At 42.2% G+C, this 26,948-nt stretch overlaps 1 protein-coding gene across 4 annotated transcripts in view; it reads left to right on the plus strand.

Moving 5' to 3' along the window:
• LOC139420868 (phosphatidylinositol-3,5-bisphosphate 3-phosphatase MTMR4-like) overlaps window positions 1-26,948 on the plus strand; it is a 159,527-nt gene that overhangs the window by 49,974 nt on the left and 82,605 nt on the right. Inside the window, exon 1 of one of the 4 annotated variants that reach the window (XM_071171241.1) lies at window positions 13,659-13,855. The exons of 1 other annotated variant lie outside the window; for it this stretch is intronic. In XM_071171241.1, the coding sequence (XP_071027342.1) occupies window positions 13,811-13,855 (45 nt within the window). In that variant the 5' untranslated portion in view covers window positions 13,659-13,810. Of the gene's footprint in view, window positions 1-13,658; window positions 13,856-21,153; window positions 21,238-21,603; window positions 21,865-26,948 lie in introns of those variants that run through there. 2 more of the 4 variants (XM_071171242.1, XM_071171243.1) reach the window with 2 other exon arrangements.

Consider the following 26,948-nt stretch of genomic DNA (forward strand, 5'->3'; position numbering starts at 1 on the left):
AACAATGAAGGCAATGTAGACACAAGTAATAACTCTACCTACATGTTCATATTACCTCAATTACCTCCACTGACGGGTACCCCCTATATATAGCCTCGCTATTGTTATCTTACTGCTGCTCTTTAATTATGTTACTTTTATTTCTTTGTTTTTTAAGGTATTTTCTTAAAACTGCATTGTTGGTTAAGGGCTTGTAGTAAGTATTTCACTGTAATGTCTACGACTGTGGTATTGGGCACATGTGACAAATAACATTTGATTTGGTAGCTAGGTAGTTAAACATGACAAACTGGCAAACATGAAAAAGATTGTCATTATGTAATGCAATCCACATTAACAGCAGAATGCAACTGGCCACATCTGCAAACAATGGTTTATTGCAGTTCGAAGCAAGCTATAACGGTACCTGTATGCAACTGTCTACCTAGTTAGCTAGCTAGCTAACAATAGCTAACGATGAAAATTACTTTTTATACAGTTGAGATAGCTACATGTACATACGCTATTATCTTAGCATTTTAACTGTCGACTCTTACTGGTGTATGGATTATGATGATTCATGGCAGATTGAAACACTTTCAAAATAATCCTTCCCTCTTGGCTTCAGCCAGTCTAGACTGCTTTAACCACAGAAGACAGAGCTATGTCGATACCAGCAGCAGTATTCAGGACAACACTGGTTTTGAAATCTGTAGCAACACTTTGTATGTAGTCCATGATGAAATATCTGGGGTAGCAGAGAGCAGGATGTGTCATTTGACAGAGCATTTTGACAAAAATTGTTTATTTATTTTAAATTCAAATTCCTCTCCTGTGAAGTAGTGGCATGCGTTATATGCCCAGATTTCTTTAATGGGTCATATATTATTTGCATTAAAGGCCCAGTGCAGTCAAAAACACGATTTCCTGTGTTTTAAATATTTCCACACTGAGGTTGAAATAATACTGTGAAAATGATGATAATCAGTGAAAGAGCTGTTTGAAAAGACCGCCTGAAATGTCAGCCTCTTAATAGACCATTTACATTTTTTATTGAACCTTTATTTAACTAGGCAAGTCAATAAGAAAGAGTTCCAAACCTCTCTGCCAATAACAGCTAATTTTCAGTTTTCCCCCTCCTCACTCAGACCACTCAGACAGTTCTAGCAAAATGTATTGTTGAGAAATTGCTATTTAATAAGAAGCTATTATTTTAATTGAAAACAATCACAGTGATATAATATAATGTTTACATACCCTACATTATTAATCTCATATGTATACGTATATACTGTACTCTATATCATCTACTGCATCTTTATGTAATACATGTATCACTAGCCACTTTAACTATGCCACTTTGTTTACATACTCATCTCATATGTATATACTGTACTCGATACCATCTACTGTATCTTGCCTATGCCGCTCTGTACCATCAGTCATTCATATATCTTTATGTACATATTCTTTACACTTGTGTGTATAAGACAGTAGTTTTGGAATTGTTAGTTAGATTACTTGTTGGTTATTACTGCATTGTCGGAACTAGAAGCACAAGCATTTCGCTACACTCGCATTAACATCTGCTAACCATGTGTATGTGACAAGTAAAATTTGATTTGATTTGATGTACTTAATTGTTACCCACTGTTGGTGTGTGTGTGTGTGTGTGTGTGTGTGTGTGTGTGTGTGTGTGTGTGTGTGTGTGTGTGTGTGTGTGTGTGTGTGTGTGTGTGTGTGTGTGTGTGTGTGTGTGTGTGTGCGTGTGTGCGTGCGTGCGTGCGTGCGTGCGTGCGTGCGCGTGTGGGCACAGTAAACATGGGAGCTTTTGTGTCACTCACACAATGCCCCATATGATGCCACCCACTGACAGGACACTAGAGACTGTGCAGGGCTAGTGATTAGTTAAAGTGGAACAGACAGCATTTTAACTACTTTGCAGATATGAACCAAACAGACAATCATATCAGTAAAACATATCCAATTCCCAGTTTGATTCAAAACCAACTTTCACAAGTAGGTTCCATTTGACAAGAAATTACATGCCTTACAGTAATGCATTGTTGGCAGAATAGATGGATGCGGTTCAATATATGATTCATATAATTCACCAATAGATTTCTTGGTAGTCCAAAAAGATTGCTATCAGGTTGTAAATCACAGCTGGCCTGATGCATTGTTTTCTGCTGCCACCCATTCGGTTTCAGTTTAAATTACTCAATATTTTTAACAAAAATGTATGACTGTGACTGAGGTTGTGAATGTTTATACACTCAAACTAGCAAGGGCAATGATCACAAGTCAGTCACAATGTGGCTAATAGGCAAGTGCACATGTTTCAAACACAGCCTAATGCACTCGCATCGGTGAATTCAACTTCAATTGCGCTGCTTTCGTATGTCCCTTTGACAGCGCACAGTAGAGGGAAAGTGTACAGACATGAGACAGTCCTAGCTAGGCTACTAAAATGTTGCCGTCTGGCTTCGATTTTTAAAGCTTGATAATGAAGAACCCAAAAAACTAAACCGGCAACAAAAATCATGCAAAGGAGAAACATGTAAACCTATTACAGCAACATTTTAGCCTAGGCTGGCTACTCCACGACAATACATTTTAGCCTAGGCTGGCTACTCCACGACAATACATTTTAGCCTAGGCTGGATACTCCACTACAATACATTTTAGCCTAGGCTGGCTACTCCACTACAATACATTTTAGCCTAGGCTGGATACTCCACTACAATACATTTTGAGTGTACCATGCAGCAGTGTTGCATTCAACCGCAGCGGGGATCCATGCAGTGCAAAAAATGAATAATGTTTTAAGTTTAAATGTCACAACAAACTTTTTTGTTATTTGGAGTTATTAAATATCTGGGCTAGCATGTCTATTGATGTAGCTAGCTATTTATTTAGCAAGCTAAAGGCACTGAGCCTAACGTCAGCTAGATATCTGCTGGGAGCATGTCATATTATTGGAGGAGTGGGTGAGTGACTTTTTCCCCTCATATAATTTTTTGATGGCTACAGCTAGAGGTGCAGTTGTCATTTGCTTAGCTAGCAAGAAATGAAGAACCACTTTGCTGGATAGCTAGCTATTTTGAATGACTGTTAATCACAGTTAGCATATCTCTTAGTTGTCAATCAAATGTATTTGGCATCGATCAAATGGGCGGGCAGGCAATTTCCCATTCAGTTGTCAAAACGTGATTTGGGACAACCATGCAACACATTTTGGGCCAAGCTCTGTGGCCTGACTACTGCAGCACTGAGCATGATATATATTTTTTAAACAAGAACCCTCTTCCACCTGTTTGACAAGGGAACATCGTTTTTCCCCTCATCAATCTACACACAATACTCCATAATGACAAAGCAAAAAAAGTTGAGATATTTTTTGCAAATTTGTACAAAATAAAACATTTAACCTTTATTTACCCAGGCAAGTCAGTTAAGAACAAATTCTTATTTACCATTACGGCCTAGTGGGTTAACTGCCTTGTTCAGGGGGAGAACGACCTTGTCAGCTCGGGGATTCGATCTAGCAACCTTTCGGTTACTGGCCCAATGCTCTAACCACTAGGCTACCTACCGCCCCATTTACGTACAGTACCAGTCAAAAGTGTGGACACACTACTCATTCCAGGGTTTTAATACATTTTTACTGTTTTCTACATTGTAGAATAATAGTTAATACATTATTGCTGATGATTTGTATTTATTTAATCAATTCTAGAATAAGGCTGCAACTTAACAAGATGTGGAAAAGGTCAACTTTCCGAAGGCATTGTATTCTCATTTTTATTATTTTGTTACTTAACTATTTCACGGTAAGGTCTACCTGTATTCAGCGCATGTGACAAATACAAATTGATTTGACATATTGTTAAAGGAATTTGATAACTATATGTTTATCAACCAATTCAGTTAAAACACTGCCCATTTCTAAGGATTTGTAAGATACTTATTTGCATAAAATAGACAGAGACCAGTCTCAAAATCAATCAATAGCGTTTATTCTCAGGAATACTGATCATGGTACAATTTACAACAGGTTATATACAAAAAATGACGTCATAGGTTTTAAACTGGCTTCCTCCACTCCGATACAATGGCAGTATAGTTCACAAACCTTCCCACATCGTCCACCACCTGTTAAATAATTTACTACTAGCCCAAGGTCTCTCCTCTCCCTGTGTAGAGATAAGATGCTGTAAGGAACACAGTTCATTCGTTTCTAACAAGGAACAGACAGTCATTGTTCTAATCCTTGATTATAATTACACACATTATTTTCAGTACTATGATTATAATAAGATTCATACATCCATACAGTAACACAGTAGTATTCTGTTTAGTTGTAGTTTTAAGCTAAATAATGTATACCTAATTTAGTCATTATTCATCAAAATCTCATAACACATATGAGACCATGATCATATATGTCACGCCCTGACAGTAGATTGCTTTGTATGTTTCTATTTTTTGATTGGTCAGGGTGTGATGTGGGTGGGCATTCTATGTTTCTATGTCTAGGTTGTGTATTTCTATGTTTTGGCCTGGTATGGTTCTCAATCAGGGACAGCTGTCTTTCATTGTCTCTGATTGAGAATCATACTTAGGAAGCCTGTTTTCCCACTGTTAGTTGTCGGTGGTTATTTTCTGTTTAGTGTTGGTTGCACCTTGCAGAACTGTTTTGGCTATTCTTTTTGTTATTTTGTATTCAGTGTTCAGTCAGTTAAGCTAATAAAGATGAACACATACTCCGCTGCATTTTGGTCCAATGACTCCTCTTCTTCTTCCGACGAAAGTCGTGACAATATATCTGCCCAGTAACTATCAACAGCTGCACCTACAGGCCCTGTGGTTGGTTGGTTGAGTGGATGGATGGCCTCCTTTCCTAAAATAACTTTAACACTGTGGAGACACAGGATACAGGAGGCCATATCTGGAACTCACTGACTGACTAGTCTGGCTGGTCGGAGGGAGAACGGGTAGAGGAGAGAGGGGAACACTAAGCCACTCAGTCACACCACAAGACGAGTGCCCCAATGTGCCCTCTAAACAGGAAGCCTTTTGCCTCTTGCTAGGTCGTCATTGTAAATAATAATTTGTTCTTAGTTGACTTTCTTGGTTAAATAAAAAAAACATATATATATATATATATATATATATATATATATATATCCATAGGTGGCCCGTGGGTTTCAAGTTTGGGGAAGCTGTATATGTTTTTCCACACAAACATCCTCTTTAGGTTGGGTGAATTTTGGCCCATTCCTCTTGACAGAGCTGGTGTAACTGAGTCAGGTTTGTAGGCCTCCTTGCTCGCACATGCTTTTTCAGTTCTGCCCACACATTTTCTATAGGGTTGTGGTCAGGGCTTTGTGATGGCCACTCCAATACCTTGACTTTGTTGTCCTTAGGCCATTTTGCCAGAACTTTGGAAGTATGCTTGGGGTCATTGTCCATTTGGAAGACCCATTTGCGACCAAGCTTTACCTTCCTGACTGATGTCTTGAGATGTTGCTTCAATATATCCACATCATTTTCCTCCTCATGATATCATCTATTTTGTGAAGTGCACCAGTCCCTCCTGCAGCAAAGATCCCCCACAACATGATGCTGTTGAGAAATAATTATGGTAGGTACGGACAGACAGAATTCTACTATTTTCAGTAGGCATATGGCCAATTGCTTTACAATTGTATTTCCCACAATTGTTTTTCACTGACAGCGGCAACTCAACAATCGGTTATTTGCTGCGCTGTTCAAATGACTGGCTTCTTGGCTGTGGCTATATGCGCCAGTCGCTACGGGATGTATCACTCTATTCAGAGCTGACGGGTTAAGAACCAACACTGATGGACAGTGGCAGCAGTCTCTAGCCAGGTGTGCGGAGCCCTGAGTCTACTTCAGAGCGTGAACGCCAGTCTACATTCCTATTGGGATGCCGAAGCAGGAAGATTTCACACAGGCCTTCCCATCTTTTTCATGTTTAAATGGATTGTGAATTACAGGCAATAAATACTGATAGAAATCAATACCCGGCATGAACAGAGCGCCCCATGTCTGAGACAAATACGCTATAGTGTAAACAAATGATCAGTTACTGCTGTTCTATTAGAAACATGCACAGGCTAATGCTTTACATACAAATAGCAATTTATTTCAACTGTTTGCAAATTATATTTCTTTAAAAATAATACATTTGACGTACACTTTTCAGGACACTCAATGACATCGTATATTAAAAGTAGGCCAACATAAAATCGGGTGCAGTACATAATATAATAAAATCAAGTGCATCAATCAAATTGCAGGACCAGACCAAACAGGAATGTACACAGTGAGTGGGCTATGCTACAAAATAGCACAGGCATATCGGCTACATTTTAGGAAAGAATAGGCAAATCCGTCAATTCCTTTATTGGTCTCTCCCAAAAGAACAAAACAAACACTTCTGAACTCTTGTCACGTGTAAGGCCAATAGCATTGGCTGGCCGAGAGTACTTAGCACCTCAATGTAATTTGCACACCAATTTTACATGTAGAATCGCGGTGAAAAATGTCGGCAGTCAAACGTCTACAGCAGGTGGTCCCTAAAATGATGCTTGCTGAATGAATGGCAGGCGAAAGCTAGATCTACGTTCGGTGCAATGTGTGCGAACCTTAACTGTAAGAGGGAAAAAAACTAGGCCTATACACATTTTAGCAGAGAAAGGCTTTTTGTTAATTATACATGACTGGCATAATCTGTTCATTATGTTCATAACTGTATTATCATGGCCTTGGGATTCCTGTCGGGGTCACTGATCCCGCTCTCTCATGAAAATCAACGTTCAACCCAGACCAAGACCAATGCAAAGGACAAATGCCATGAAGCTCTCCATGAGCCTATAATGCAGCAACACTAAAGTGTGGACCATGACAATTTGTTTTATTTTGACACAATAAACCCTGAGAAGTACGTCCAGCAGCTTTCATAAAATTCAACAAACAAATATTGAAACACTTTGTTCTGGAAAGCAATTATGGTTACAAACCAAAGCATACAGGCGATGAATGGCATAGTAGCTGCCAAAGCAACAGTGATTCAAAAATAACACTTTTACCCTAATGGAGCAGCATCCAACATCAGGTCTTTGCATCATATGCGTAGATAAGCTGTTCTGGGTCTATAGTTTTGGCAATGTCACTTGATATGGAGAAGTGACAGGGAAGATGGCCGTCCCTGACCCATCTCCAGGAGGGCATGGTGAGTACCTGGCTGTAAAAAAGAAGGCTTTCCAAGATGGAAGAAAACCGTGAGGCTGCCCGGTTAACTGTGTAGGCCTCCTCCAACAACAGATTGAGCATGTGGGCCATGCAGTGAATGTAGACTGCCGCTGTATGTTCCTGGCGCGTTTCCCGTTCACTTTGCCAGCCATGGCACAGCGGCTCCATTTAGCACTGGGCAACCACAGGTAGGTTGGAAATACTGTGCTCTTGCAGGAACTGCTTGATGTGGGTGTATATGGCCTCTGCGTTTGCCCGCTCTGAACAGTCGAGAAAGCCCATGAACTGTTCTTGAACTTCCATTTGTTTTCTGTAACTGGCACACACAGTCATCTCCTCTGTTTTGTAGCTGTGTGCCTAGTCAACCATTAGAGTTAAAAAGCCATTGGCCTCTACCTCCCAAATTATTTATTTTTTAGCCACAATGGCTATGAATTCATTTTGTGTTTTGTGGCTGGTGAGATTCAGTGACGTGTGTAGCTTGGCAATAAATGCCACATCTCTTTTTGTGTGGAAGTGGGACATTTCTAAGAAGTTGCCCCATGGAGGTCTCGGGCTCATCATGCCTCATGCCCTGCGGCAGGTAGCCTAGTGGTTAGAGCGTTGGGCCATTAACCGAAAGATTGCTGCATCTAATCCCGAATCCAGGAGCTGACCAGGCAAAAATCTCTTATACCCCTGAACAAGACAGTTAACCCACTGTTCCCCAGTAGGCCATCATTGTAAATAAGAGTTTGTTCTTCACTGACTTGCCTAGTTAAATAAAGGTTAAATAAATGCAATCCCCTTTTTTGCCAACAACATAACGATGTCTGCTATAATGGATGCATATTCTCGGTTGTCATGTACTGTGTTTTTGTAGGCTGAGCTCATCTGTGCCACTACCGAGCCCACATCTTCAGACAAGATTTGTATTTTGTCCCCAAGCATTCCCACAATATGTGATCGTGTCTCAATGGTATACATTTTTTACATTTTAAGATACAATTTCTTTTTGGGCTTTAAATTTGCTGTGTACCCCTCCTCCCGACCATCCACTTGGACAAAACTCGGCCCGCCTACCCCTGCCATATATGTTGTGCAATGTGGTGTGCTTTAGAAGTTTTGGGCTGGCATTCCTCCAGTCTCACTCTGCTGTTGGGTTGTCGAGATACTGAAAGGCCTTGTAATGTTAGTAGTCAGGGGTGAAGGCACGTTACTCCTTAACAAAGACAGTCTTGGTGTCATCCGGGAGGCAAGGCTGCGCTGGCCCACTGCCCTTCATCCCCAAATAACAACGGGGTAGCTAGTTTAGCTAATTTGTGCCTTATATGGGTAATGCGGGTTAGATTTTATTTGTAAAATATTTTTCACAAAAAATAATTGCAGTAAAAACATAAAAACATGCATGCATAAAAACATAGAAACAACATATGACATTTAGTCAGGAAAATACAATTTGACAGAAATGGTAGCAGAAGGTGAATGTTGAACATTTGTAGCATACATGTCCTGATGATGCTGCGTCCAATTTGCACAAAGAAGCTGTCGTTGGGATCGAAGCATAACCCTACCAGATATCATACAGGCCTGCATGCGTTTACCGCATGTGACAGCAAACACGCTATTGAAACACAGGAGGGCATATAATGATTCCCTATTTGCACAGCTACAGTGACATAAAGTGCACAGCTGCACACATACAATACCAGTCAAAAGTTTGGATACACCTACTCATTCAAGAGTTCTTCTTTATTTTTGCAATTTTCTTCATTGTAGAATAATAGTGAATACATCAAAACTATGAAATAACACATATGGAATCATGTAGTAACCAAAAAAGTGTTAAACAAATCGAAATATATTGCACACTCTTGGCATTCTCTCAACCAGCTTCACCTGGAATGCTTTTCCAACCGTCTTGAAGAAGTTCACACATATGCTGAGCACTTGTTGGCTGCTTTTCCTTCACTCTGCGGTCCAAGTCATCACAAACCATCTCAATAGGGTTGAGTTCGGGTGATTGTGGAGGCCAGGTCATCTGATGCAGCACTCCATCACTCTCCTTCTTGGTCAAATATCATTGATGTTGAGATGTGTCTGTTACTTGAACTCAGTGAAGCATTTATTTGGGCTGCAATTTCTGAGGTGCAGTTAACTCTAATGAACATGTCCTTTGCAGCAGAGGTAACTCTGGGTCTTCCTTTCCTTTGGCGGTCCTCATGAGAGCCAGTTTCCTCATAGCGCTTGATGTTTTTTGTGACTGTAGTTGATGAAACTTTCAAAGTTCTTGAAATGTTCCACACTGACTGACCTTCATGTCTTAAAGTAATGATGGACTGTCGTTTCTCTTTGCTATTTGAGCTGTTCTTGCCATAATATGGACTTGGTCTTTTACCAAATAGGGCTATCTTCTCTGTACCACCCCTACCATGTCAAAACACAAGCTCAAATGCATTAAGAAGGAAATAAATTCCACAAATTAACTTTTAACAAGGCACACCTGTTAATTGAAATGCATTCCAGGTGACTACCTCATGAAACTGGTTGAGAGAATGCCAAAAGTGTGCAAAGCTGTCATCAAGGCGAAGGGTGGCTATTTTGAAGAATTCCAAATATAAAATATATTTTGATTTGTTTAACGCTTTTTTTGGTTACTACATGATTCCATATGTGTTATTTCACAGTTGTTATGTCTTCACTATTATTCCACAATGTAGAAAATAGTAAAAATAAAGAAGAACCCTAGAATAAAGAGGTGTGTCCAAACTTTTGACTGGTACTTTATATATGGCCAAGGGAATGTTCAAGAAGGCACAACCCAACCATCTAACCCCATAATGTATTCAGTGATACAGTGAGAAGGTACTTTAGTTTAATCTGGTCCCCATTGCCAGTTGACGCACCTCTGTTTGACGTACAGTCGTGGCCAAAAGTTTTGAGAATTACACAAATATACATTTTCACAAAGTCTGCTGCCTCAGTTTGTATGATGGCAATATGCATATACTCCAGAATGTTATGAAGAGTGATCAGATGAATTGCAATTAATTGCAAAGTCCCTCTTTTCCATGCAAAGGAACTTAATCCCCCCAAAACATCCCCACTACATTTCAGTCATGTCAGTGATTCTCTCGTTAACCCAGGTGTGAGTGTTGACGAGGACAAGGCTGGAGATCACTCTGTCATGCTGATTGAGTTTGAATAACTCACTGGAAGCTTCAAAAGGTGGGTGGTGCTTGGAATCATTGTTCTTCCTCTGTCAATCATGGTTACCTGAAAGGAAACACGTGCTGTCATCATTGCTTTGCACAAAAAGGGCTTCACAGGCAAGGATATTGATGCCAGTAAGATTGCACCTAAATCAACCATTTATCGGATCATCAAGAACTTCAAGGAGAGCGGTTCAAATGATGTGAAGAAGGCTTCAGGGCGCCCAAGAAAGTCCAGCAAGCGCCAGGACCGTCTCCTAAAGTTGATTCAGCTGCGGGATTGGAGCACCACCAGTACAGAACTCAGGAATGGCAGCAGGGAGGTGTGAGTGCATCTGCACGCACAGTGAGGCGAAGACTTTTGGAGGATGGCCTGGTGTCAAGAAGGGCAGCAAAGAAGCCACTTCTCTCCATGAAAAACATCAGGGACAGACTGATATTCTGCAAAAGGTACAGGGATTGGACTGCTGAGGACTGGGGTAAAGTCATATTCTCTGATGAATCCCCTTTCCAATTGCTTGGGGCTTCCGGAAAAAGCTTGTCCGGAGAAGACAAGGTGAACGCTCCCATCAGTCCTGCCAACAGTAAAGCATCCTGAGACCATTCATATGTGGGGTTGCTTCTCAGCCAAGGGAGTGGGCTCACTCACAATTTTGCCTATGAACACAGCCATGAATACAGAATGGTACCAACACATCCTCCGAGAGCAACTTCCCCAAACCATCCAGGAACGGTTTGGTGACGAACAATGCCTTTTCCAGCATGATGGAGCCCCTTGCCGTAAGGCAAAAGTGATAACTAAGTGGCTCGGGGAATAAAACATCCATATTTTGGGTCCATGGCCAGGAAACTCCCCAGACCTTAATCCCATTGAGAACTTGTGGTCAATCCTCAAGAGGCGGGTGGACAAACAAAAACCCACAAATTCTGACAAACTCCAAGCATTGATTATGCAAGAATGGGCTGCCATCAGTCAGGATGTGGCCAAGAAATTATTTGACAACATGCTAGGGCGGATTACAGAGATCTTGAAAAAGAAGGGTCAACACTGCAAATATTGACTCTGCATCAACTTCATCAAATTGCCAATAAAAGCCTTTGACACTTATGAAATGCTTGTAATTATACTTCACTATTCCATAGTAACATCTGACAAAAATATCTAAATATCCCACTGAAGCAGAAATCTTTGTGAAAATTAATATTTGTGTCATTCTCAAAACTTTTGGCCATGACTGTACATTGTGGCTGTAGTCGGTTCTATACAGTACATTATGGGTGCGTTCGTAAATTCACTCTGGCTGTCTTCTCCGATTTCAGAGCACTCTCGTCTCACTGTGCCAGAGGCAGAGCACAGAATAACTGATTAATTTACGCTCAGGTCACCCCTACTCCTCGGCCAGAGCATCTAGTTTGCGCTCGGAACGCTCCGAGAGCGAAACGCTCTGAATTTATGAACGGACAATCTGACAACGCCCTGAATTTACAAACACCCAGAGCACATTCTGGCACTCCAGATTGAAATCACGAACACACCCTATGATAATAAAACTCTGTCATGCACCAGAAGCCATCCATATATCCACGTATCCCATCCCCCTAACTGGGTGTTCTGAGGTTCTCCTCTCTGTTAGCGAGTCATGATCCACGCTATTGCCTGCCTGCCATGGGCCGTCACTCACAGCCAATTAGCAGTCAGGGTCCCCTCCAGTCTATTGTTACATCACAGAGAGAGGACACAGCATCCATATAGACCAGAGCCCAGGCAGGGTCTGTTTAGGACATTACAGAACAGTCACAAATGATTTGTGTCGAATCGATATGATTGTCTATCCTCAACAATGAAGGGTGATTTCAGCTCTATACATGACATTATACAGTACATGCCTATCTTATAAATACATCACGGGCCATTGTGATAATGGGACTGATGGAAAGGCTGGGGCTGGATGAGTATTGGCTGCACCACTGTCTAAGGTCAATGGGGCATGCTGCAATGCACTAGTAGGGAAGTGTATTCTATTGATACACAGTAAAATAAAAAATACATTGATTGCAGTGTTATCTTGATTAATGAACTGTGTGTGATGTGTATACAGTTGAAATCCAGGTACAGTAGCTTACACTGCAGGTTCTTGTGTGCAGTGTTGCTCGGATGACTCTAGAATGTAAAAAAAGAATGGCTCCTCCCAAAGTCACGACTCAACCGTGGTAGTGTGTGTGCCCCTCTGGCTTAGGGGACACTGTATATGCTTACACACACACACACACACACACACACACACACACACACACAGCACCAAGGAGAAACTCAGAATAGAGGGAGGGTAGGCGAGGGGGCAAGGAGGGGGCAGCTCTGCTGTAGAATGCTGTCACTGGAGTTTTCTGCATAGGCTCACTCCTCTTCCACTCCTCCCTCCATGTTCTGCTCCAACCTACCGTACCACAGTGTCAGTCGGCTTGATACTGTTTTAGCGAGAGACCCCATCCTCCCCAGCGTGTGTCTGTGCCTTCTGATTGCAGAGGTGTCAATGTAAGAAACAAACCCTTGTGAAAAACAACCACTAGTGTGAGGTGTTAAATATAGCCTTGTGAAGACATGTTCTGATCGTTTATTTGTGCGTGTGTGTATCTCTACCCATGCGTTGTGCATATGCTGCGTTGCGGTGTGGTGCATGAGATAGATGCGTGATGTGCTGGCTGTAGCATCCAGCAGTGGTGTGGTACGGTCTATGCTGCTCTGACGCGTTGCTGAGGAGGCTGCCTGACTGCGTACGAGGAGATGTATCTCGGTGAAGGGTAAACAGGGAAGAGGTAGGTAGGGAGGATGTGATGGAGAGAGAGTGAAGCAAGAGCACGTGATTGGGTGAGAGGGTGGAGATGCGCATGGCATGCCGAGGGTGGAGCTTAGCATCAGGCAATTCCTGCTCTCTGTTTCTTTCTCTCCTCTGTCTCTCCTCACACTCACGGCATCCTCATTTTTCCGCGCACGTCTAGTAAGTTCACCTGCTCTCCCTTTCTTGTCCTTCATCCTCCTCTTTGTGTGGACTCTGTGTGTTCTTATGGACTATCATTCGCTTCCTCCCAACTTGGTCTGAGCAACAGGGGGGCTTTCCAGGCACCAGCACTCCCTCTCTCGGTTTTCATCCCCCTCACTGGGGGAGGGGGGGGGGACTAAGGGTGGGGGTGTATAGCCCCTCCTGGGGCAGTGTGGGGGTAATACGGAGGCGGATAGGTGTGGAGGGAGTAGGAGTGGTGAGGATGGTAATGCCGGCCCGTGGCTCTCCCTTCTTCCTGCTGCTACTGCTTCTCTGTAGGCTGTGTGTCTCAGGGGCACAGCCCTGCTTCCTCTTATCGTCATGAGCCTTGCAGCAAGGGTCTCCTGCTCTGTGCTCAACTGCTTTGTAAGTGACTCTAAGCCCCTTTTTCAAATTCTCTTCTGTGTGTGTGTGTGTGTGTGTGCGTGTGTGTGCGCAAGTTTCTATCTGTATTGTGTTTTGAACGCGCCGTGCTTCTCCCTTTCCTGCGCTGTGTGTGTGTGCGCCTTTCAGTCAGCGGGGGATGGAGGTGGGGTAGTGATCAGCGCACGTGAGCACTGCCCAGCTGCTAAGTAACCAATGGCGAGTTTAAAGAAAATACTTAATAAATTAGGTCCTCTTTTGATGTACAGTATGTGAGAAGGTCAATTTGTGGCTGTGAGTCTGTTGGTGTTCCGGTTCTCTCTTTTCTGTTCTAATCGAGGACAGAGCCACTTAAGATGGGTAGCGGCAGGGAGCGAGGGAGAGACAGGCGTGTTGCCCGAAATAGACCAGACTATGGACAGAGAAAGAACATGCATTGTGAAGAACACACTTTTTTTATACCACACAAATTACCAAAATGACAGACTACTCTGTCACTGACATACTGATATCAATAAAATCTGTTTTAAATGCAACCAATGGCATAGGCCAATGAAAAGAGTGGAGACTACTAATCTGAAGCTATTCTTGTGATTATTTTGATTTTGCTATTGTAAATGTTTGTAGGCTTATGTAGCCAAATTGTATCTATGATCGTACGCAAACCATTTATGTTTTTTGTATGCTATTTTAATATATGAGAATTAACCAATGAACTCAGGTCACACCCGGCCATGATTACAGACACCTGTGTGTCTTTTGACACTATGTAAATTAGTCATCTCGCAGTGTTTGTCATTATACCCCGATGAAGACAGCTTGTCTGTCGAAACATAGGACATAAATGTTTTTGCATCAGAGCTCCTAGAGTGTGCGTTTCTACTTTATTTTTTCGAAGTGTTCCACTCCGCTAGCCAGCACCTCGCCTAAATAGGTGTGCGTTTCCTTCACCTCTAAATTACTTGAATAGCCTATGGGAAATGTTAAAAAATAAAAGTGTATTTGCATCAGTAGGCTGAGTGACTGAAATATATCAAAATATATTGGAAAACATCAGGGAAGCTTATCAGCAGGGCCAGGGTGTACCGTGGCTGAAGTATGTGGACACCCTTTCAAATTAGTGGATTTGTCTATTTCAGCCACACCTGTTGCTGACAGGTGTATAAAATCGAGCACACAGCTATGCAATCTCCATAGACAAACAGTGGTAGTAGAATGGCCTGAAGAGCTCAGTGACTTTCAATGTGGCACTGTCATAGGATGCCACCTTTCCAACAAGTCAGTTCGTTACATTTCTGCCCTGCTGGAGCTGCCCCGGTCAACTGTAAATGCTGTTATTGTGAAATATAAATGTCTAGGAGCAACAACGGGGCTGTTTTTCATGGTTCGGGCTAGGCCCCTTACTTCCAGTGAAGGGAAATCTTAACACTACAGTATACAATGACATTCTAGACAATTCTGTGCTTCCAACTTTGTGGCAACAGTTCGGGGAAGACCCTTTCCGTTTCAGCATGACAATGTCCCCATGCAAAAAGCGAGGTCCATACAGAAATGGTTTGTCGAGATTGGTGTGGAAGAACTTGATTGGCCTGCACAGAGCCCTGACCTCAACCCCTTCGAACACCTTTGGGATGAATTGGAACGCCGTGTGTGTATTCGGAAAGTATTCAGACCCCTTTCCCCTTTTCCACATTTTGTAACATTACAGCCTTATATGAAAATGGATTAAATACATTTTACATTTCATCAATCTACACACAATATGCCATCATGACAAAGTGAAAACAGGTTTTTAGCTCATTTATAAAAAACAAAATACAGAAATACGCTATTAATATAAATATTCAGAAACTTTGCTATGAGACTCGCAATTGAGCTCAGGTGCATCCTGTTTCCGTTGATCATCCTTGAGATGTTTCTACAACTTGACTGGAACCCACCTGTGGTAAACTCAATTGATTGCACATGATTTTGAAGGCACACACCTGTCTATGTAAGGTCCCACAGTGCATATCAGAGCAAAAACCAAGCCATGAGGTCGAATGAATTGTCCGTAGAGCTCTGAGACAGGATTGTGTCGAGGCACAGATCTGGGGAAGGGTACCAAAACATTTCAGTGGCCTCCATCATTCTCAAATGGAAGAAGTTTGGAACCACCAAGACTCTTCCTAGAACTGGCCGCCTGGCTAAACTGAGCAATCAGGGGATTAGAGCCTTAGTCAGGGAGGTGACCAAGAACCCGATGGTCTCACTGACAGAGATCCAGTGTTCCTCTGTGGAGATGGGAGAACCTTCCAGAATGACAACCATCTCTGCAGCACTCCACCAATCAGGCCTTTATTGTATGTAGATTGGCCAGACGGAAGCCACTCCTCAGTAAAAGGCACATGACAGCCCGCTTGGAGTTTGCCAAAAGGCACCTAAAGACTCAGACCATGAGAAACAAGATTCTCTCCGCTGATGAAACCAGGAGTGAACTCTTTGGAATGAATGACAATCGTCACATCTGGAGGAAACTTGGCACCATCCTTATGGTGAAGCATGGTGGTGGCAGCATCATTCTGTGAAGATGTTTTTCAGTGGCAGGGACTGCGAGACTAGTCAGGATCGAGGGAAAGATGAACGGAGCAAAGTACTGAGAGATCCTTGATTAAAACCTGCTCCAGAGCGCTCTAGACTTCAGACTGGGGTGAAGTTTCACCTTCCAACAGGACAACGACCATAAGCACACAGCCAAGGCAACTCAGGAGTAACTTCGGGGCAAGTCTCTGAATGTCCTTGAGTGGCCCTGCCTGTGCCCAAACTTGAACCCTATTAAATATCTCTGGAGAGACCTGAAAATAGCTGTGCAGCAATGCTCCCCATCCAACCTGACAGCTTAAGAGGATCTGCAGAGAAGAATGGGAGAAACTCCCCAAATACAGGCGTGCCAAGCTTGTAGCGTCATTCCCGAGAAGACTCAAAACTGTAATCGCTGCCAAAGGTGCCGCAACAAAGTACTGTGTTGGGTCTAAAAGGGTCTAAAAACCTATGTAAATGTGATATTTTATTATTTATTTTATTTGATAAATTAGCAAACATTTCTAAAAACCTGTATTTGCTTTGTCATTATGGGGTATAGTGTGTAGATTGAAGAGGGGGACAAACGATTTAATCCATTTTAGAACAAGGCTGTAACGTAACAAAATGTGTGAAAAGTCAAGGGGTCTGAATACTTTCAAATGGCACAGTATATTTTCAAATAACTTCCCCTTTTCTGGCCCGCAAATTGCTTTTAGGGCCCACCGCGTTTTTTTTATTTTATTGCCCCTCCCTGCATTAATATTCTGTAATATAATAAACAAGGCAAGAACTCATGTAGTAATTAATAAATGCATTTCTTTAGCTCCCAAAATCTTTTTTTACAATGGTAGGGAGTACTATACAATGATGGGGAGTTTTGAGTCTGTGGCTTCAAAACAACGGCCACTGTCTGTCATCTAGTGTGTATATATATATAAATCATTGAATTCTACAGGGTGCAGACAAAATGTCAACTTTGTCACACACACCTTCATGTGCAGTCATGTGGCCTGGCAGGTTGAGCACGGCTGGATATATTAACTCTGTGTGGACACCTCACTTGGCTGTGTTGTGTTTTTACTGTCAGTGATTCAGCTGAATTGGCTGTTCTCATGGCTGCACCAGTTACTGTCTGTATAATTTAGTATCAAGACTCCCTTGTTACCTTTCACTTTTGAAGGAGGCTCAAAACTGAGTTTTTTATAATGTCCCAAGCTTGCACTAGTCTTTGCTTTTGGCACACTTAAATAAAATAATTTCCATAGTTGAATTTCTAGCACTCATATGCTAGCTTGTCTTACATTTCTTTTGGCAAACCCCAGCAAATTAATTCAAAAGCTCTTAACTGAAGTCAAATGCTCCATTCCCCCCTTCTACCTTTCATCTCTCTTCCTCTCCCTCTGACTATCATGTTTGTTTCTTCTGCAAATATATTTCCGTCAGTAAATTGAGCCATAAAAGGCAAATGTAATTGTTTTGTTTTTTGTTTCTGTAACTCAGATACCATTATAGCCCTCTCTCCTCTCTGTGTTGGCTAAGTGAATCAGGTGGAGTGAAATTTGAGCCAAGGGCTTCTGGGGGAGGCGGTGCATCTCTTTTTCTTTGCCCCTGGCCTGCATCAGCCACTCTGGCACCTGGGAGGGCTCATATATCAAGTGGCAACCTGACTGGCATGGCACCTAGGTTACTATAATAGTGGGTGAGCCCTATGAGAGCCTGGCAACAGATGAGTCCTGGGTAGTGTTCAGTAGTGCTCAGGAGGGAGAAAACGTTTTGAAATGGGGAGGGACTGTCTCTCTGCCCCTGGCCTGTTGCTCCATCAACACTGGCACCTGGAAGGACTTGCAGATCAGGTGCCACCCTGACTGCATGGTACCTAGTGGGTTAGTCCCCAATCAGAGCCTGGCAGCAAATGGGCCGTGTGATGAGTGGTGCCCTGAGTCTCACTACCGTTCTCCATCTCTCGCTCCATCACACCGTCCTATTAGAGGCTCAAAGGTACTTCAGCATTCCCTGTATTTTTTCGGAGTTTAGGCTTCCTCAGTTTCTGCACATTCAGTTCCAGCTATAAAAAGTAGCGCTAGACACTGAGGTCAAGGAATTTAAAATAGAATTTTCATTCCATGTGCTTTCTCCCTGTTGATCCGTGAGGTCACAGGTAGCAGAATGTCCGCATTCTCTCTGAGGTCACTGCACTCTCCCTGTAGCTGATCTGATGGATGGATTATCTGCTGACAGTGCCCCATGATTTTAACATGTTTTAACAGAATAAGTGTGTTTTCACATATAATTCTGAGCTATAGTTCGAATCAGAGTTTGATTATTTGTAACATTGTACAGTATTTTTGTTATTTGGTCCAGTTGGTTTCACATTGTCCAACAAACTAAAATGCTTAAACAAAATCACGTTCATGCAAGTAATTTGTTTATTGGAGGAAAATGCTCTTTGATTATCAATCAGCATAACTTGTGTTTCCCAAACGTTATTACTTTAACTTTGATCTTCACACAACGTGCGGTAGGAAACGGCACAAATGCCATTCTAACCGCAACTTAAATAGGCTATATTCAGTAGCCTATAATACCCGGTAGGCTATAGCCCCTATCTCCCCCTAATCTGCATCGGATGCCCTCATGAATGCGCTGCTACTCATAATGTGTCAGATATATCAAGTTATGGTACGCTACTGCATGCATTTAAGAAACTGCTCGCCGTCAAACAACCATATAATAGTTCTACTGCACCGCCAGTGGTTATTTTCTTTTGTTTGGTCCAGACTACGTTCTCACCTGTAGCGAACTAGACCACCGTACGAATGGAATCGGACCGGGACCACCCTTTTTGAGTGAACCAAGGTGCGTTGTTTAGTGCGCTCCTGAATGTGGATATTGTTCACACCAGTCCAAACGAACTGAACTAAGGGGGAAAATTAACCAAAACATTTTGGTGTGGAATTTGGTAATCAATGCACATTTCTGACTGTGTGTGTCATGTGCTTGTGTGTACATGTACATTCATGGCCAAAAGTTTTGAGAATGACACAAAAATTAATTTTCACAAAGTTTGCTGCTTCAGTGACTTTAGATATTTTTGTCAGATGTTACTATGGAATACTGACATAAGCATTTAATAAGTGTCAAAGGCTTTTATTGACAATTACATGAAGTTGATGCAAAGAGTCAATATTTGCAGTGTTGACCCTTCTTTTTCAAGACCTCTGCAATCTGCCCTGGCATGCTGTCAATTAACTTCTGGGCCACACTGATGGCAGCCCATTCTTGCATAATCAATGCTTGGAGTTTGTCAGGATTTGTTCGTCCACCCGCCTCTTGAAGATTGACCACAAGTTCTCAATGGGATTAAGGTCTGGGGAGTTTCCTGGCCATGGACCCAGAATATCAATGTTTTGTTCCCCGAGCCACTTAGTTATCACTTTTGCCTTATGGCAAGGTGCTCCATCATGCTGGAAAAGGCATTGTTTGTCACCAAACGGTTCCTGGATGGTTGGGAGAAGTTGCTCTCGGAGGATGTGTTGGTACCATTCTTTATTCATGGCTGTGTTCTTAGGCAAAATTGTGAGTGAGCCCACTCCCTTGGCTGAGAAGCAACCCCACACATGAATGGTCTCAGGATGCTTTACTATTGGCATGACGCATGACACAGGACTGATGGTAGCGCTCACCTTGTCTTCTGTGGACAAGCTTTTTTCCGGATGCCCCAAACAATCAGAGAAAATGACTTTACCCCAGTCCTCAGCAGTCCAATCCCTGTGTCACGCCCTGACCTTAGTTATCTTTGTTTTCATTATTATTTGGTTAGGTCAGGGTGTGACAAGGGTGGTTCGTTTTGTTGTTTTGTTTAGTTCTGTTCAGTGTTCTCTCTTTAATTAAAGAGTTATGTTCACTTACCACAGTGGAAATGTTTCGGCGGGATTCAGTTCATTTGCATGGCAAAGAGGGACTTTGCAATTCATTTCAATTAATCTGATCACTCTTCATAACATTCTGGAGAATATGCAAATTGTCATCATACAAACTGAAGCAGCAGACTTTGTGAAAATTAATATTTGTGTCATTCTCAAAACTTTTGGCCACAACTGTACAATGCATTCGGAAAGTTTTCAGACCCCTTGACTTTTTCCACATCTTGTTACATTACAGCTGTATTCTAAAATGTATTCAGTAAAGAAAATGTCTAGGAGTGTGCAAAGCTGTCATCAAGGCAATGGGGTGGCTACTTTGAAGAATCTCAATTATAAAATCTATTTTGATTTGTTTAACACTTTTTTTGGTTACTACATGATTTCATATGTGTTATTTCATAGTTTTGATGTTTAGTTTTCTACAATGTCGAAAATAAAGAAAAACCGTGGAATGAGTAGGTGTGTCTGGTACTTTTGACTGGTACTGTAGTTATCGTCAGATTTTCATTTCCATAGCAACCAGACTCAGTCAGACTTATTCACGATTGAGGTAAATGTTCATATGCCGCCTTTCCTTTGTCTTTCTGTGTCTGAATACCTCCAGTCACCCATCTTTTTTCTATTCTTCATGTTCCCTCTCTTTTCCTCCTTCAGCAGTCCATCACATTATTTTTCTATCTATACTTACAGTACAGTATTCCCTGGAAAGGGAGTCTGTCACTCGACTCGCGGAGCTTTTTACAAAAGGATTAGAACGCCATTGTTTTTAGTTAATTAAAAAGACCAGCTGTGACAACCCCATTCACTACTAGTGGCCTTAAGCTGAACTGTGTCAGAGGCTGAGCACTGAGGATCCCCTCAGAAGAACAGATGTACAGTATCACAGCTGAGGAAGATAAGGTGATAAAATAAGTCATTGTTATAATAAGCCCAGATATGATGTGTTGGGACTGGGGAGGATGGGAAAGAGGGAAGGAGAGGTGGATGGAAAAAGAGAGCTGAGACGTTAAGCTGCAGCGTGTTCTCCAGGTCCGGTTTTCTGACTCTGTGCTTGTTAGAGGGGGGAAGGGGGTGCAGGCAGGCTTTCAGAACAGCAGTGACGAAGCAAAAACGCGTTGTTGGCTTGTCTGTCCCCGCAGCACAGCACGCGCTGTTCTCTATCTTCCTGGCTTCGCCTGCAGGGACAGAGTAGAAGGTTTCTCTCTCCCTGCCTCACTCTCTCTCTCTCTGCCTGCCTCGCACTCTCTCGCTCTCTGTCCTTTTAGTCCTTTCTTTCTGTCCTCTCTGTCTGTCTGTCTTATTTTATCTGGAAGTGGACTACCATCAAATGGATGGGGCGGGAAAGAGACGAATAAGAAATACATTGGCAGACTTTTGTTTACCTCCTGCGCCAAGCAGCCAAGTGTTTTTTCCCCTTCTCTTTTTGCTATTCTGAAGCTCTGCTATGACCCGTTTGAGGTCATCAGGAGATCAGCTGGGTGTCTGCAGTTCGCTTCATCTGCACTGTATTAATGGAAGACTTGACACGTGAAAATATGATGGAAGCTCATCATTTGGCTGGCTTTGACCTGGTCTGTTCTTTCAGATCAGTGCACGGGAATGAAGGAGAAGAGATGCGGAGAGGACAAGATGATTGAAAAAGAGCGCAGTTGCTTGTACCACAATCTGCTCTGAATAATCTGAGCCTCTTACTTTCCTGTGCCCAGACTTTCCACCCTCTGTCTGCCAGCCTCTCAGCGCTCTCTCTCTCATATTGCTTGTTGCTCTCTTTCTTTTCTTTGTCTCTGCTCCTAGTCCTCACAGTCCTATTTAACATCTTTTAACCAGGGTTTCTGTCTGGGTCTGGGCCAGCCAGGAACAGTATTTTGAAGCTCTGCCTCTCCTGGCTCTCTGCATTCTTAATTTGGAAAGTGTGGCTCCTCCGTTAAGCCGTTGAGCATCAAAACACCAAGCGACAAATTAAAACCCATGTCTGCATCTAAAATGGCACCTTATTCCCTGATAGCCCTGATCAAAATTAGTGCACAACAGGGGAAAGGGTACCATCTCGGACTCAGTGGCAGTGTCTGGACTGGACTCAAATTCTGTTATGCACTGTGATGAGTTTACTGTAGTATTAATTAAAGGGTAGGCAGCAGGAGTTTTTACTCACCAAAGTAAGAACACAGTGTGGTCAAAGCCTTACTAACTTAGTTGTAGTCATTTCTGGTTACCTATAACTCCAAAAATAGTTATGTTTTGGGTTTTTGAAATATTTATTAACTTATATTCGGATATCTTTGGAACTACCAAAGATGCACTAAAGTCAACGTCATTCAGAGAACCTACTCTGTGCTACTGAGTTGCTAGCTAGCTTGAGCTAGCTAACGTTAGCCTCTAGCTACGTTAGCAGGTACCTTAAAACTTCAATTTAACACAGTCTCAAATAGCCACCTGTGTGATGTAAACAAGGAACAGATGGAGCATCCTGCACTTGGTGTCTAATTGCTGCCTGCTCTAATTGCTTAGTACTTTGTCTGTTCTTTGTTTGTTTTTCATCCTACTTTTTGTTTTGTCAACTTTTTACACTTTTCCACTGTAGTTCAGTTTGTAGAGCATGGTGCTTGCAAAGCCAGGAAAGTATGTTTGATTCCCGGGGCCACCCGCATGTAAAATATATGCATGCATGACTGCAAGCCGCTTTGGATAAAAGCATCTGCAAAATGTACATATACACACACTGGCCAGTTTATTAGGTACCGGGTCGGAGCGCTCTTTGCCTCCAGAACAGCCTGAATGCTTTGGGGAATTCTACAATGTGTCAGAATCGTTCCACAGTAATGTTGGTCCATGCTCACATGATGATATCACGCAGTTGCTGCAGATTGGACGGCGGTACATTCATGCTGCAAACAGCCCATTCCATATCGTCCCAAAGATGCTCTATTGGGTTGAGGTCTGGGACTGCGCATGCCACTGGAGTAAACTGAACTTGCTGTCATGTTCCAGGCAATGTTTTTCCAATCCTTAATTGTCCATTGTTGATCTCGTTCCCACTGAAGCCACTTCTTCTTGCTTTTAGCTGATAGGAGTGGAACCCGGTGTGGTTATCTGCTGCAATAGCCCATTCGTGACAAGGATTGACGAGTTTGTGTTCCGAGATTCTGTTCTGCACACCACTGTATTGTACTGTGCTGTTATTTGTCTGTTTTTGACCAACCTGTTAGCTTGCACGAATCTTGCCATTCACCATCGACCTCTCATCACAAGCTGTTGGACTGCTGCTGACTGGAAGTTTTTTGTTTGTCGCACCATTCTCGGGTAAGAAGAGTGCACGTTTTTTGAGATACTGGATCCGGTGTGCCTAGCACCAATCATACCACGCTCAATGTCGCTTAGGTCACTTGTTTTTCCCATTCTAACGTTCAGTCGAACAGTAACTGAAAGCCTCGATGCCTGCTTAGTAAAGCAAGCCACAGCCACATGACTCACTGTCTGTAGGAGCGAACCATTTTTTAAATAAACTGTCTGGTGAGTCTATATACTGTATATACGCTGAGTGTAGAAACCATTAGTTACACCTGCTCTTTCCATGACATAGACTGACTAGGTGAATCCAGGTGAAAGATTTGATCCCTTATTGATTTCACTTGTTAAATCCACTTCAATCAGTGTAGATGAACGGAAGGGGGTGCGCAAGTCAATATTAGGAATGTATTCCTAATGTTTAGTATACTCAGTCAGAAGTTTACATACACCTTAGCCAAATACATTTTAAACTCAGTTTTTCACAATTCCTGACATATAATCCTATTAAAAATGCCCTGTCTTAGGTCAGTTAGTATCACCACTTTATTTAAAAAATGTGAAATGTCAGAATAATAGTACAGAGAATGATGTATTTCAGCTTTTATTTCTTTCATCACATTCCCAGTGGGTCAAACATTTACATACACTCAATTAGCATGTGGTAGCATTGCCTTTAAATTGTTTAATTTGGGTCAAATATTTCAGGTAGCCTTCCACAAGCTTCCCACAATAAGTTGGGCGAATTTTGGCCCATTCCTCTAGACAGAGCTGGTGTAACTGAGTCAGGTTTGTAGGCCTACTTGCTCGCACATGCTTTTTCAGTTCTGCCCACACATTTTCTATAGGATTGAGGTCAGGGCTTTGTGATTGCCACTCCAACCTTGACTTTGTTGTCTTTAAGCCATTTTGCCACAACTTTGGAAGTATGCTTGGGGTCATTGTCCATTTGGAAGACCCATTTGCGACCAAACTTTAACTTTAACGGATGTCTTGAGATGCTGCTTCAATATATCCACATAATTTTCCTACGTCATGATGCCATCTATTTTGTGACGTGCACCAGTCCCTCCTGCAGCAAAGCAACCCCACAACATGACGCTGCCACCCCCGTGCTTCACGATTGGGATGGTGTTCTTCGGCTTGCAAGCTTCCCCCTTTTTCCTCCAAACATAACAATGGTCATTATGGTCAAACAGTTATATTTTTGTTTCATCAGACCAGAGGACATTTCTCCAAAAAGTATGATCTTTGTCCCCATGTGCAGTTGCAAACCATAGTCTGGCTTTTTTTATGGTGGTTTTGGAGCAGTGGCTTCTTCCTTGCTGAGCGGCCTTTTAGGTTATGTCGATATAGGACTCGTTTTACTGTGGCTACAGATACTTTTGTACCTGTTTCCTCCAGCATCTTCACAAGGTCCTTTACTGTTGCTCTGGGATTGATTTGCACTTTTCGCCTCAAAGTACGTTCATCTCTAGGAGACAGAACACGTCTCCTTCCTGAGCGGTATGACGGCTGCGTTGTCCCAATGTGTTTATACTTGCTTACTACTGTTTGTTCAGATGAAAGTGGTCCCTTCAGCCATTTGGAAAGTGCTCCCAAGGATGAACCAGACTTGTCGAGGTCTACAAAAACATTTCTGAGGTCTTATCTGCTTTCTTTTGATTTTCCAATGATGTCAAGCAAAGAGGCACTGAGCTTGAAGGTAGGCCTAGAAATACATCCACAGGTACACCTCCAACTGACTCAAATTATGTCAGTAAGCCTATCAGAAGCTTCTAAAGCCATGATATCATTTTCTAGTATTTTCCAAGCTGTTTAAAGGCAAAGTCAACTTAGTGTATGTAAACTTCTGACCCACTGGAATTGTGATACAGTGAATTATAAGTGAAATAATCTCTCTGTAAACAATTGCTGGGAAAATTACTTGTGTCATGCACAAAGTAGATGTCCTATGCGACATACCAAAACTATAGTTTGTTAACAAGAAATTTGTGGAGTGGTTGATAAACAAGTTTTAATGACTCCAACCTAAGTGTATATAAACTTCCGAATTCAATTGTATGTACTGAGAGATCCTTAATTAAAACCTGCCCCAGAGCGCCAAGGACCTCAGACTGGGGCGAAGGTTCACCTTCCAACAGGACAACGACCTTAACTAGTGACTCCCCATCCCGGGTCAGGGAGCGTAATCATCGACTGACACTAATTAGCATAACGTAACGGACATAAATATTCCTAGAAAATATTCCTATTCATGAAAATCACAAGTGAAATATATTGAGACACAGCTTAGCCTTTTGTTAATCACCCTGTCATCTCAGATTTTCAAAATATGCTTTACAGCCAAAGCTAGACAAGCATTTGTGTAAGTTTATCGATAGCCTAGCATAGCATTTTGTCCAGCTAGCAGCAGGTAACTTGGTCACGGAAATCAGAAAAGCAATCAAATTAAATTGTTTACCTTTGATGAGCTACGGATGTTTTCACTCACGAGACTCCCAGTTAGATAGCCAATGTTCCTTTTTTCCAAAAATATTATTTTTGTAGGCGAAATAGCTCCGTTTGTTCTTCATGTTTGGCTGAGAAATCGACCGGAAATTGCAGTCACGAAAACTCCGAAAAATATTCCAAATTAGCTCCATAATATCGACAGAAACATGGCAAACGTTGTTTATAATCAATCCTCAAGGTGTTTTTCAAATATCTATTCGATAATATATCCACCGGGACAATTGGTTTTTCAGTAGGACCGATTAGAATAATGGCTACCTTTTGTATTTTACGCGAGAATCACTCTGAGAGCCATCAGGTGACCACTTGCGCAATGTAGCCGCTTACGGGTATTCTTCAACATAAATGCGTAAAACTACGCCACAATGCTGTAGACACCCTGGGGACTACGTAGAAAAAGTAATCTGGTTGATAGCTCATTCACTGCTCAATAGGGACGCATTGGAACGCAGAGCTTTCAAAAAATGAGTCACTTCCGGATTGCATTTTTCTCAGGCTTTCGCCTGCAATATCAGTTCTGTTATACTCACAGACAATATTTTTACAGTTTTGGAAACTTTAGAGTGTTTTCTATCCTAAGCTGTCAATTATATGCATATTCTAGCATCTTGTCCTGACAAAATATCCCGTTTACAATGGGAACATTATTTTTCCAAAAATTAAAATACTGCCCCCTAGTCACAAAAGGTTTTAAGCACACAACCAAGACAATGTTGGAGTTGCTTCGGGACAAGTCTCTGAATGTCCGTGAGTGGCCCAGCCAGAGCCCGGACTTGAACCCGATCAAATATCTCTGGAGACCTGAAAATATT

This window comes from Oncorhynchus clarkii, chromosome 12 (assembly GCF_045791955.1).
Source record: "Oncorhynchus clarkii lewisi isolate Uvic-CL-2024 chromosome 12, UVic_Ocla_1.0, whole genome shotgun sequence".
Classification (NCBI taxonomy): domain Eukaryota; kingdom Metazoa; phylum Chordata; class Actinopteri; order Salmoniformes; family Salmonidae; genus Oncorhynchus; species Oncorhynchus clarkii.